The sequence below is a fragment of the Protomyctophum bolini genome (genome assembly GCF_963924005.1).
Source record: "Protomyctophum bolini genome assembly, chromosome: 17".
NCBI classification, from domain to species: Eukaryota; Metazoa; Chordata; class Actinopteri; order Myctophiformes; family Myctophidae; genus Protomyctophum; species Protomyctophum bolini.
Genome location: NC_137878.1, coordinates 27,161,815 through 27,175,365, shown reverse-complemented (window position 1 = coordinate 27,175,365; position 13,551 = coordinate 27,161,815). Strand labels below are relative to the sequence as shown.

The window sequence follows — 13,551 nt, the reverse complement described above, 5'->3', positions numbered from 1 at the left end:
ACCGGCCGTCTTATCTAGAGAGAGTTGGAATGAGCTCATCAATTGAACGAGCTCGTGAATCGTGATAATATAATGGCCTATACCTGCAGACAATACTGGGTTGCCCATTCGGGGTAAATTGTTTCGAGAGCATTTGCTCCGTCCTCATAAAAATTAATGTAATATTAAATACAGGCAAATGCTCGTTATTTATGTCCCCGGCTTGTCTTTATTAGATGTGACAGACATCGCGGTTGCTTTATTAATCTCTGGATCCAGAGTTGTGTCCGTTTCAGGAGAGGGGCCGTCTCCTTGTATAATAGCGTTATTGTGTAATTTATTGCCGGGATCGTCCAATGTTTCACCGATGGGTTTATGCATGCAAATTCCATATCCCCCTTGCAACAATCTGAATGAGCTCATATCCTGATTGAAATGTGAAATGAGAAAGCTGATATTCTAATGTTACCCATTCTTGCATTTAGGTTATTGTTTGTTTTGGTGATGGGGTTGGATGCTAATGCCCTGGCTTTGATTTGATTTCTTGCTTTGTAGTCCTTTTAGTTTAGATTGGATTTGATGATGCATTTCTAGGCATTAACTGAGATCCGGGCGATGTTGATATGAGTGCAAGCAGATATGAGCAATAATAAGAAGATGCCACAGTAAAATATGGAGTATTAATTTAGCTCTTTAGAGTTTCAAATGAACACGGATCCCTTTTAACACTTTCTGGGCTGTATTTTGCGTGTCTTAAGTACCAGGTCTTATTCCCTAACTTGAGTAAACTAAAGACCTGGAGGCGTGGTCAATGCTCTTTGGCCACTCAGAATAGCCAAATGGCATTGATCACGCCTCCAGGTCTTTAGTTTACTCAAGTTAGGGAATAAGACCTGGTACTTAAGACACGCAAAATACAGCCCTCAGAGTCTAATTCAGTGGTTCCCAAAGTGGGGTCCGGGGACCCTCAGGGGTCCTTGAGGGAGTTCCAGGGTGTCCCCAGCTAAATGACAGTTTGGAACCAAATGGACCTTTATGAGTCTGTAACTCTCAGAGTAAAATTAACATAGATTTTTCAACATACATTTTGGGCAAGTGCCATTAAATGGGGGGTCCGTGTAGCCTAATGCATATCAAACTGGGGGTCCTTGACATTAAACGGGTTCCGCTAGAGCCGTACAAATCTTCTCTTATGGAGGGTCCCTGGCATATCTTTTCAAATGGGGGTCCGCGGGCTAATTTGTGTCAATTTGGGAGTCCTTGATGTGAAAAAGTTTGGGAACCACTGGTCTAATTAATGCTCAGGATTTGACTATGTACTAGCCTGGACCTGGCCCTCGTCCTGGACTGGCCATGCCAGTTTACAAACATATACTCTCAGTTAAGTGGAAATCATTATATCCACTGCTGTAAACATCGGAGTGCTCTCTGCTGCAGTCCGTTCCTCACTCAGCGGGTCCACGTCGTGCTTTGAATGCTTCGCTATAAGGTCACCGTCTGCGCAAACAAGCAGCAATGCGTTGAATTTACAAGCAGTCCAGTCTGATGCCAATTTGCTTTGATGTTTGTATGCGGGGCCAATTTGCAAATGCACCCTAAACAATGGTGGCCCGCACGACCTCGCCGCGCTGAGAGGTCCAGCAATTTAAAGAAGACCCGAATAGTCCCTTTATTTTCTCTAATATGGCCGCCACTAGTAACAGGCTACAGCAACAAATAAAACTGTGTGCGTGTGCGTGTGCGTGCACGCCACTCTCCAGGGTGTGTACTGCGTGGGGCACTGGTTCCTGAGCAGGGAAAATAAATAAATAAAATGAAAGCCTATTGAGGTTGATTTGGTTAAACCCCTCCAACCCCCCTTGTCTTCCCTAGATCATGCTGCCCCCTCCGCCCCCCCCCCCCCCCCCCCCACACACACACACACACACAGAGACATAATGAAGAGCTTTGCTCATTAAGATGTAGTTCTATTTATCCTCTACCCTTCCCCAAAGAAATCATTAACTCTCTTTTACACGGCTCTGCTGTGTGTGTGCATGCGTGCGCGTGAGGCTTCTGAAGGGTATACCGCCGTGCCCCCCCTTCTCTCTCGGATTCCTTCATCTTTCTCCCCTGTCGTATTGTCAGTACCAACAGCCTGGTAGAATCAGAATGCACAGCGGTGCACCGTCACACTCACAGTGTCGCATTAGTGTGATGCTTGGTTGATGCACTATAGCTGTTGTGGGATATGAGCAGACTGGGTATTTATGGTATGGCAGGAATCCACGGGCAACACAAGTGCTTTTCTTGGAGACTTGGTTTCGTGGAGGTTGTGACTGTTTCTTTTCTTCTCCTCGTGATCGTGACTCACACGGAAAACACGAGGAAGTCTATTCCCTACCCAGTGGTAGAATAGACAGTATCGACGTTTCTTTTCTTGAATACTGTACTTTTACAGTACCATTTAGACCTGAGGACGATTCTAAAACGATTCTTCTAAATCCTGACAGTTTTCTGAAAAACCTGTTTCTATGTCAGTCGTTCTCAAACATTTCTCACATCAAGGACCCCCAAAAATATATGTAATTGGCCGCCGACCCCCATCTGAAAATATGTTGTTCCAGGGACCCCCCCCCCAGAAGCAAAGATCTGTCCTAAAAACGTCTGAAAGAATATATTCAAGAATATATTTGCACTATATTTTCACGATTAAAAAAAAATAGCAGATCTACAAGCTCGTAGCGTGGCACTCGGTGCTGCGCTACCAGCTTGTAGATCTGCTATTTTTTCAATAGCTAAAGTAGGCTTTAACATAATGCTTAAAACACCAAAAGGGGTTCCCGTCCTGAAGTAAATGTTTTGAGTATCTGTACTGGGTATTGTTTTTTAGTTTTTGTTTAAAAAAGAATCACATATATTGGAAACCGGGAGAGATAGATGATGCGTGACAGGTCAAAGGTCATGGCCATGGGGATAGGGAGTCGAACCCGCGACACGCTGTCAGGCGGCGTTGGCAGCCTAGGTGCCAGACGGCTACGCCAGCCATTTCAAAGACACGTCCTGTACTTTTGGGCTCCAGAAAATTCATAGGAAGGGAAGAAGTATGTTTATGAATGAACCACTTAGACATTAACTTAGACATTAAGCCGTATTTCAAATTATAGTGGAAAAAAGATCTGATCCGCAAGCTCACAAGTTGCAACTCAACACAGATTGGCTAAGAGATTTGTTGTAGAGGGGGGGGGCCTAATATTGCCTCCTAGGGGACTCCAGGCTTTGAAGTATCTACGGTTTATATAAGTGTTTACTGACATGCCTGGTTAAATAAAGGTTAAATAAAATGAATAAAAAGAACGTCCTTATCCACATACTGAGGGTTGGGTGTTGGAAACACTCCACAGCATCCCATTCATAAGCTCAAGTAGTTGCCCGACGTTAGTGGTGAATTTAATTGCAATGTTTGTGTTTGTGTTTTTCATTTCTAATGCAAGCAACTGTACAGTATGTCTCACAAATGTGGTCCACTGACGGATATTAATTATAAGAAACAAGCAGTGCTTGCCGATAAGCTATAATACCCTATATATATTCTCCACAGTACGTAGACCTCACTCTCAATGTGGGGTCTGGGGAACGCCCAGGGGCACTTGAGGGGGTTCCAAGGGGTCCCCAGCGGAATTATTAAGACTCACCACGGCACCACCAAAAGAAACCTCAGGGGTTCATTTGTACAATCTTCAAGTTAACCCATTTTGGGCGGGAACCTTTTTTGGTGTTAGCATTATGGTATGCTTTAGCTATTGAAAAATAGCAGATCTACAAGCTCATGAACTTGTAGATCTGCTATTTTTGAAAAATCTAAGGACGACTGACATAGAAACATAGCTTTTTCAGAAAACTGTCAGGATGTAGAAGACAATTGTAGAATCTGATCTCAGGTCAAAATGGGTTAAGGAGGGAGGATTCCATGGTGTAGATTGGCGTCCGAGGGTGAATCAAAGGAGTGTGGCCTGACGTTCATCAAACTTGAAATGAAAAAGAAGTTTGAGAATCAGCGCTGTGTTGACGGATGGACCTACACAAGTTAGTCTGGTTTCCTCCAACGGTGTGCAGCTCTAGCTATACTGTATATGCCCCATTAATATGCAATCACAGATAAGCATCAAAGTATCTGCAAGCAGCGTTACAAAGCTGACCCACTTTTGTATATAGTGCTTATGCCCACCAGCTGTCACGGTAGAATACATTGAACGGGATCATTTGCTTTGATATACAGTACGATAGCGTTGCTCATGCACCTACAGTATTCACCAGGCTGGGAATGGTCAACCCTTAATGCCATTTATAATTAGGCAGTAGTCTCTGGCGATACTCTTGGGATGTAAATTGCATTTGCGGGTGCTTTTTAATAATGTATGGTTTGGGAACAAATACAGTAGTGGGGAGCCAGTGTGACTTTGTGCACGCTTATAGCTGTTGGTGCATGACTAATAATGTCAGTTATTGTAAGTCTCTCTGGGTGTCCTCGTGTGTGTGTGTGTGTGTGTCGCGCACGCACACACACGCGCACACACACAAACAGGGGGTTCCAATTAGTGTCGGTCTTACATAAACTAAGCCCAGCAGGATAAAACACTTGCACAACATGATGCCTCACACACTAGTAGTCGCACGCATGTACGCACAGTATGTATGTACGCACACACGCACCCACACTCACAAGCATGTGCGTCTGCACGCACGCACGCACGCACGCATGCACGCACGCACGCATGCACACATACACACACGCACACACACACACACACACACACACACACACACACACACACACACACACACACACACACACACACACACACACAGAGGAGATGAGACTCTATTATGGTGCTGTATATGCAATGCATGTATGCTTAAACACTCTCTCTTAGTCTTGCTCTGTCTGTTGTGGTCACACTGTCACCCACATTAATTATCAGTTTGCCATCAGTGGAATCCTGTCACTGCACTGAACTACAGTGCACAGCTCAGTGACAGTGTACAGTGTGGTAATCTAACTCAAATGGACCTTTGTAGGTCTGTAACTGTGGGTTACAAACCAAATGGTTGCCTTTATATACTCTCTGAGTCACATGAGCGCTGAGGGGGCAGCCTGATAGCTGAAGGCTTAGACCACATACTGTACCACACACACTCTAATGGCCGACAAGTGACAACCAATCCCTGGTGTGATTAACCACTTAAGCCTCATGTTATACTGCCTTTGTATAACGGTGTCACACACACATGGCATCGCAATGTGCTGTGAACTTGCAGGCTCACTTATTTTATTGGAATCCATTGTTTCGTATAATCGATTAGATTAACTGTTGCACCCTATAACTTCTGTTCCCTTTACGCCCACCCCCACCTCTCTAAACGGAGAACGATCTGACTGACTCTATTTATTCTGTCCCCTCCTCTCCATCCTTCTGCCCTCTTCTGTCCCTCCATTTCTCTCTCTCTCTCTCTCAGGTTTTATATACACGTGTGGCGGAACGCTGAAAGGCCGCAACGGCAGCATTGAGTCGCCAGGCTTTCCGTACGGCTACCCCAACGGGGCCAACTGCACCTGGGTCATCGTCGGGGAGGACGGGAGCCGAATCCAGCTCCTCTTTCTGTCCTTCGCCATCGAAGAAGAGTACGACTTCCTGTCCCTGTACGACGGGCACCCGCACCCCGCCAACTTCAGGACCAGGTAGGACCAATGAATTCCTCCCCACACACACTTACACCTGCTGTTAGAGATTAGAGATTAGAGCCTTCGACATACTTCAACCACCCAACACTCCCTGCTGACGGGTGCCAACCCAGCCCATAGGAGTGTGCGTAGTGATGAAGGCCACATAGGCCGAAACGTTGTGTTTTTGTTCCGCTTGATGGGAGCATTCAAAACAGTGTGCATGACTTCTCCTCCTCCTTCTGTCTACTGACACATATCACCCTCCCTTCCCTCCACCAAACACGGACCAACTGTTTTTCGCTCTGCAAAGCCGTCAGCACTGTGTGGGATTCAAACCCCCCCAGATTCTGCAGTGGTGGGCAGCACTTTACCAGCACGCCACCCGAGCGCCTCGTTTGGCATTTTGGCATTTTAACAGCTTGACAAGAACTCTGGTATGGAGAGCGTGGGACGTTACACTTTGTATAGAGTAGACTAAGCAAACACATAAGATGTACTTTTCTGCACTTCTGGTGCTGCCATGTTTTCAAACTTGGTTTAAGTTAGTTTCCATGGAAACTGAAAAGTCCCCAATGAGGATGAAAATAATATGTCTTCTCATCCCAAAAAGACATTAGCCTATGTATGTTAACAGCCTGGTCCATCTGTGTGTCTCCGGACCTGATCTGTTAAACCGCTGAACCAATCATATTGGAGTACATCAGAGGGACAGATAAAGCCAGACAGGCCAGACTGAGATGGTTTGGACACGTACAGTACAGAGGAGGGTCTAGTGAGTATATCGATAGATGGATATTGAAGTTGGAGCTGCCAGGCAGGACGACCAAAGAGAAGATTTATGGATGTAGTGAAAGTTAGTTGGTGTGAGAGAAGAGGAGGCAGAGGACAGGGTGAGATGGAGGCAGATGATTTGCTGTGGGGATGCATTTTCAAAATACTCATTTGCATGAGAACCTCTGAAGCTGCAACTCTCATACTGTAGATCCACCATTATTCCAACTGTGGAAAAAAAGGCACATTTGACAGCCTGACTAAGAGTAGCTGAGAACAAGCACTTATTAATAATTAGAGGATTTAAGCCATGGTTAAATGTCTGCAGGTGTTAACCACGTTCAACCTGACATCTTTATTCTAGGCATGTCATTATAGGCGGAAATAGCTGATCTACAAGCTGTGTTCACATTTTGTCATATCACATTTTGGTCCCGCAGGGCTCTCTCCTTGGCCCCATCCTATTTTCCATGTTATACCAAATCTCTTCGATTACAACTCTCACAATCAGCTCTATGCCCACAAAGCGGCTATAGGGTTCCTGTGGTTAAAGATCCATAGAAATGTCGTTTGGTACACGCTTGGACGTAGAGAAGCAGCTCTTCCTAGTATAACTATGGTGGCAGAACCCAGTTTATTTTCATTAAGTCATTACCCCAGCCTCCGATCACTCTGACGGTTCACATTAGCAGAGAAAGGTTGTGGAACCGACTGTTCGGTGTGTTGGCTTTTAATGGCGGCCCACAAATTAGCGTGAGTAATAGAACAGGGTGACGAGGCCTGGCAGGCTGCCCACTAGTGTATGATCCCTGACTAGTGTGCAGAGATGGAGCCGCCATGAAGAACTGGATAGAGGAGATGGGAGAGCAGAGCGGACAGAAGACTGCTCTGATTACATGATTAGGACTTCCTGCTTATCTGAGATGACAGGAAATCACACGTAATCAGGCAACCCTCGAAATGTCTCCTATAGGGTGTGTGTGTGTGTGTGTGTGTGTGTGTGTGTGTGTGTGTGTGTGTGTGTGTGTGTGTGTGTGTGTGTGTGTGTGTGTGTGTGTGTGTGTGTGTGTGTGTGTGTGTGTGTGTGTGTGTGTGTGTGTGTGTGTGTGTGTGTGCGTGCGTGCGTGCTCGCGCACCTGTCCTTAACCCCTTTGGTGTGCATCAGCCCGTGCATCGGCCCGTTTCTTATTATTCTTATTAATATAAATAATAATTTCACAATTATAATTGTGTGAGTTGCCTAGCCAGTTTCCGCTCAAGTGAGCCCATTTGAGTGTTTTCTAATTAAGCTGATAAAATGTTTTAATTACACAGATTGAAATGGTGCATCTACGCTCATTAGGTTCCCATAAATGATGTAAGTGATGGTGTTGGTCGTCGTTCACCGTGGCCAACTCTTCCATCATTCTAGTAGCATGCCTTCATTAGGCAACAACAACAGTGAAGACAGAGAGATGGAGAGGGGAACGGGATTAAAGGTTTATGTGTGAGAGAGTGCAAAGTAATTAAAAAGGAAGGCAGTTTGTGTGAACGCAAATGTGTCAGCAAAAAAAGACCTGGTTTTCCTCCTGGTTCTCCCAAACCCTGCTCTATTTCACTGGTTCTCAACCTGGGGGCCGGTGGCGATGGTATAGGCTATTTATTGGCCAGTGGGCCCCTAAATAACCGGCAAGACACTAAGAATGTAACATTGATATGTGATGCCGATAAATACGAATTTAAAGTATACTATGTACGTCGGTTCCATTGATCCAAGGTTGAACACGATCAATTCAATTCAATTTAAACTTTTATTAGCGGATCCATATACAAGGTACAGAAACACGACAGGCAATATAAGATCATAAGAAATATGTAAAATATTAAATAGTACAAAACTTAACCCACAGGCAGAACATACAGGGATTTTAACCAGTCTGGATATGCCCCAGACCCATAGTGGGGCTTGAAAACCCCCTAGTTTGACACATCACATGCTACATAAAGCATGATGACATTTTTAATATTTTGCCTTCTATAGGTTGTAATTGGTATGGTCACATATTATGCCAATTATGACAATTGCCCAACATATGCAAGTTAGCATCCGGCAGTTTCTACATGCTGGGGACTCAACTCCCGCAATTACCTTCTTCCCATAGTGCGCTGCAACGTAACTAGGATGAGCGGCCCGTTAGGGCTGCGAAATTCTAGTACTAAACATTTCTAACATAAAACCTTGGTGTACTCAACATGTCCGGGTTCACAATGGGGCTCTATGGGTTGGCTACTAGACTGAGATTACGGATGCTAGGGCTCATGCAGTTAGAATGACACCTTCGAGAGTCTTTTGCTGTGGGGGTGATTGGATTTTAGTCACAGAAGAGAATGCTCTCACAGACTCTACAGAGATGTGGGGGCTGCAACAATAGCAAGCACTTCAAACAGTCACTGCAGGCTCTCTGTTCTCTTGTTGGCAACCTTGTACAGCATGAACCGCTGCACAAGGACTTTGAGGGGCTTACATATGCTGCTTTCTCAACTTAAACTCAACTTCACTTTATTTGTCAGTCACACGCTTACACGTGTAAAAATGAGTGGGTGAAATTATCGTCCATACAAGCTACCCTCGAATTGCAGTTACGTAAAATGATGACTGTACCTTCCAATGATGACTTTCTCTGGTCTTTTACTTTTCCGTCACTTTTGGTTAAATGAATACTATCTCAGACTGGTCGATTTGTAGGTTGCTGATCTGGTCTTGTCGGGTACAAGGCATACACTTTAATGAAAGTTGAGCTGGACAAAGCATTATAACACAGCCATACACGTCCGTCGTCCAAACATGGTTAATAAAACCCCACACTCTTATGCCATCCTCGCGTTTGATCGTTTAACAGTCATACTGTACTTACGCCTCCTGTATACGGGCCCCGGCGACAAGGGTGCCAAGTTGTTGACAACTTGGCACCGAGAACAGAACAGATCCATTCACTTTATGGACTTTCAAATAAGGTGAGGAGGACTGTAACATTTTATTCACTGCGGCTAAAGTTAGACTTGAGTCCTCAACTTGTTGTGTTGTTTTTTAGGTAGGGGCTGTGTTTGTCCTGAGTGCAACGTATCCTGTGTTTTCTGGATGTTTTCCAAGAGAGCGCCACGGTGTGCTGGAAGCACCAACTGTATTGTAAATCCTCCCAACACGCGCATATCACGTTTACATGTAGCACGCTATGGCTCGACCCAAACAGTTCCACCACGGTGTGTGGAAATGGCAACAAATTACTTTTGGGGAAAAGTAGCTGTAGTATTATTTCTCAAAAACGTTATAGTTATTAGTTATATTACTCTTAACTGGGAAAAAGCTATTTTACTTTTTCCATAACTTCACTCTCGTTACTCATCAACACTGCAATATACCTTTAGGTTTAAACTACCTAAGTAAGTCCTTCTCAGTCCTGTTTAAACTACCTAAGTAAGTCCTTCTCAGTCCTGTTTAAACTACCTAAGTAAGTCCTTCTCAGTCCTGTTTAAACTACCTAAGTAAGTCCTTCTCAGTCCTGTTTAAACTACCTAAGTAAGTCCTTCTCAGACCTGTTTAAACTACCTAAGTAAGTCCTTCTCAGACACCACCATTTTGAATGTTACTGATCCCTCACTGGTCATCTACTATAAATGATTCAGCTTGTGGGTAATGTTAGATATCATTGCATGTGTATCCCCCCCACAATGCACAATTGATCCAGTAGAGAAACACACAATCGACTTCCGTTTAAAAGACTCAGAGGAAAGACATTGTCATTCAGCAGTTGAGACTGTCAAGGTATTATTTTGACGGGATTGAATGTGGAGAGACAGCACTTGAGAAATCGGTAGTCGGTAGAAAACAAGGTCGCTGAATGCTCTCAATTATTAAATTGCTCTTATCTATTATTGGAATGGATCCAGTTATTTCACAGTAACTGTCGATGAGTTCTCAGTGACACATGTACACACGCATGCACACGCGTGCACGCCACACACACAGGCACATGCACACAGGCACAGGCACACGCACACATATATAGCCAGACTGAATAAGAAAGTCCACATTGGCTGTCGTCACTCTCTGGCCTCTCTCGCCCCATCTCTCTCTCTCCCAGTTGACGCAGGCTTTAATTAGTTACAGTACAGTTACAGTTGCACCAGTAAATAATTCAACTGTTGAGAGAAGAGGCTCAAATCTCTCTCTCTCTCTCACTCACTCACTCACTCACACACACACACACACACACACACACACACACACACACACACACACACACACACACACACACACACACACACACACAGAGCACAGATTGTATTCCTGGACAGCGTGGGTGGTTGTGGTCATGGAGCTTATCTAGGTTTCCATGGCATTGCTATGGTCAAATAAATGGTGAATGGTGCATTTATATATAGCGCTTTTATCCAAGGCGCTTTACATAGATAGGTACACACATTCATACCCCGATGGCAGAGGAAACCATGCAATGCACCAATCTGCACATCGGGAGCGATTAGAGGTTCAGCGTCTTGCTCAAGGACACTTCGGCACTTTGAACTCCTTGCAGTTCTAACAGCCACTAACAACAGCCCTGAGCCCCAATGGAAACAGCTATGGAAATAATGCTGACTCATATAGGAATCATTGTTTTAATTCACAATGGATTTTAATCTACTCTGTCGTGTATATACACACACACACACACACACACACAAATGTACGCACGCACACACACACTTCACTCTACACCCTGCACGCACATTATATCTGGTCTCTCTCCACAAGACGAGGCAAACTCTGACAGCACTCTCCATGAGCTACTACAGTATCCAGGTGAATCCAGTGACAAGCTATGATGCCTTATTGATTTGTGCCTGCTAAATCCACTTAAGACCCCCAAGGCGAGGTAGGAGGGGGCGGGTTAAAAGAGGATGTTAAGCCTTGAAACCGTTTAGACATGCACTGTGCCAAAGGCTGCATCTCGCTGCTGCAGAGGTCAATTAATGCCGCGTGTGCCTGAGTGCAGGCTTTCCGCATTCACTTGACATTTGTTGCCAATACATGGAAAAAAAGTACCAAAAATAGATGGCTTATACTCTGTGGCTCTCACTCGCATGTTGTAATAAGAATGATACATATTCAAAGAGCACTTATCAAAACAGTGCTTTATGTAAAACTGATGAACATTTGAGTTAAACACCAGAACAAATACATGACGTGCATTGGTCCAACATGCGGAAAACGACCAGATTAACCATCATACTATATTCAAGAATAATATGGGCATTTATGCATATCTTAAAATATTGTATATAGAGTTGAATTGGTCAAGTCACTTCACTTGACTGGGTCCTCCAAGGTCCCCTACTTGTTTCCCTCTGGACAAAAATCTCTAAGCTAAATACTACAGATTCACAAGCTCACGATGTGTAACTGCATGCTCAAAGCTCATGTGGCTAACAGAAGACACTGATTTAGTAAGCCCCACAGCTAGGTACGGTATAGGAGGTTGTTTATAGTCCAGGAGCAAAGAGGCAAACACTTCCAATTTAGCATACATATTTCCCAAACCAAAACACTGGCAGAAGGATGCAGGTAGAACAAGCTAAATCTGGGATGGGACCCAGAAACACGAGAAAAAACTAAGAATAGGGAGCCAAAGTGGAAACGGTAACATTTCTTTGCAAACAGCCAAATTAATGAATTGAGGCTTATCTATAGTCCAGAGCTTGGCAAGTACCTCTTCCAAATTAATATGTATTCGGCCTACACAATATTTTGTGCCAGAAAAGTGATGTCATGTACATTGGCTATTTTCAAATAGCGATGCATATACAGCGTTGAACTGCGGTCAATCTGAGTAGCCAATTATTTTCCCCTTTTCCCCCCAATTTTAGTCGTTATGCAAATGAATTCCTCCCCACAAACACATTGCTAATGTTGTCACTGCTGTATCCTACTGACTGACCTGCCAGTGAGGAGCCCCCATCAGGAGGACGTAAGCATTACGTCCAACAATCCCCGCTGACAGGTGTTGCTCAACCCGTAGGTATACATGCAGTGACCACCGCCCCCAACCCCCCTGCCTGGCTTCCCTCCCCCGCGTACGGGCAAATTGTGTCCGTGTAGACGCTCGACAAAGCCGTTGCACCACGGTGGATTCGAAATCCACCGTGGGCAGGGACCACTGCGCCACCCAAGCGCCTGGTGAAACTGATTCTGATGCTCTATTGAATAACCCCACCGGGACCCCAAAAGGACCCCTGGGAGTCCCACATTGAGAGCCAGTGTTATAGGCAGAAGCTGACTAGGTGAGAGTGGGAAAAGATATGTAGCTGGGACTGAGGTGAGGTGGAATGGAATGACTGGGAGGGAGAGACAGAGATAGATCATGACAGTGGCTTTGGTTCTGTTCCAGTAACCACCCCTCAAGGGAGCGGCTTCCAGAACACTGAACAGAGGGGGTGGGAGGGAAACTGGGTCAAGGGATACGGGAACTGGAGACTGGAGCTGTGAATCTGCAGCCTTCTGAACAGGGTCAGAGTAGGAGGCCTCACATGGACACCTTTGAGGCTTGACTGGATCGGAGCAGGAGACCGGGTCTGTGGAGAATGCAGACTCAAGGTTAGGGCAGGACCCTGGGGAATGCTGAATACTCTGAATGTGGAATCACTGGGGATGCTGCAGACTCTGAAGGCCAGACCACTGGGGAAGTGGAGAACTGGCCGCTTTGGGAGGGCTAGAATTTGACACACCTGGCAGCCAAAGGAAACGGCTCAATAGGAACCCAAGTACCACAGCCTCCATTGACAGGCAATGAATGACGAGACCCCTCGGGACAGCAACTGGACACCTCCGGTAGACAGAAAGCTCGCAGTTTGTGCTGACAGGGATGGAACTCCTTAGGGAGGCATGAGTCAGAACCCTGTGGCAGACAGGAACCATATGGACCTCAGGTTGACGGTGAAGGACTGTAGAGTAAGTAGAGTAAGAGTAAGTAAATGAAGTGGAAAGCAAGGCTTTTACAAACATGGTATGGCAGACGAGCACAGGGAAGACAGTCCACACAGGCAAACCATTCCAAGGGAGC

The 13,551-nt window shown here is 45.2% G+C and overlaps 1 protein-coding gene across 2 annotated transcripts in view; it reads left to right on the top strand.

Annotated features, from left to right (window-relative positions):
- The window catches only part of csmd3b (CUB and Sushi multiple domains 3b), a gene marked incomplete at its 3' end in the record, with an annotated part of 479,766 nt that overhangs the window by 84,213 nt on the left and 382,002 nt on the right, over positions 1 to 13,551 (top strand). For both annotated transcript variants that reach the window (XM_080787482.1, XM_080787483.1), the window contains one exon: positions 5,476 to 5,698. In XM_080787482.1, the coding sequence (XP_080643608.1) occupies positions 5,476 to 5,698 (223 nt within the window). The remainder of the gene's footprint in view (positions 1 to 5,475; positions 5,699 to 13,551) is intronic.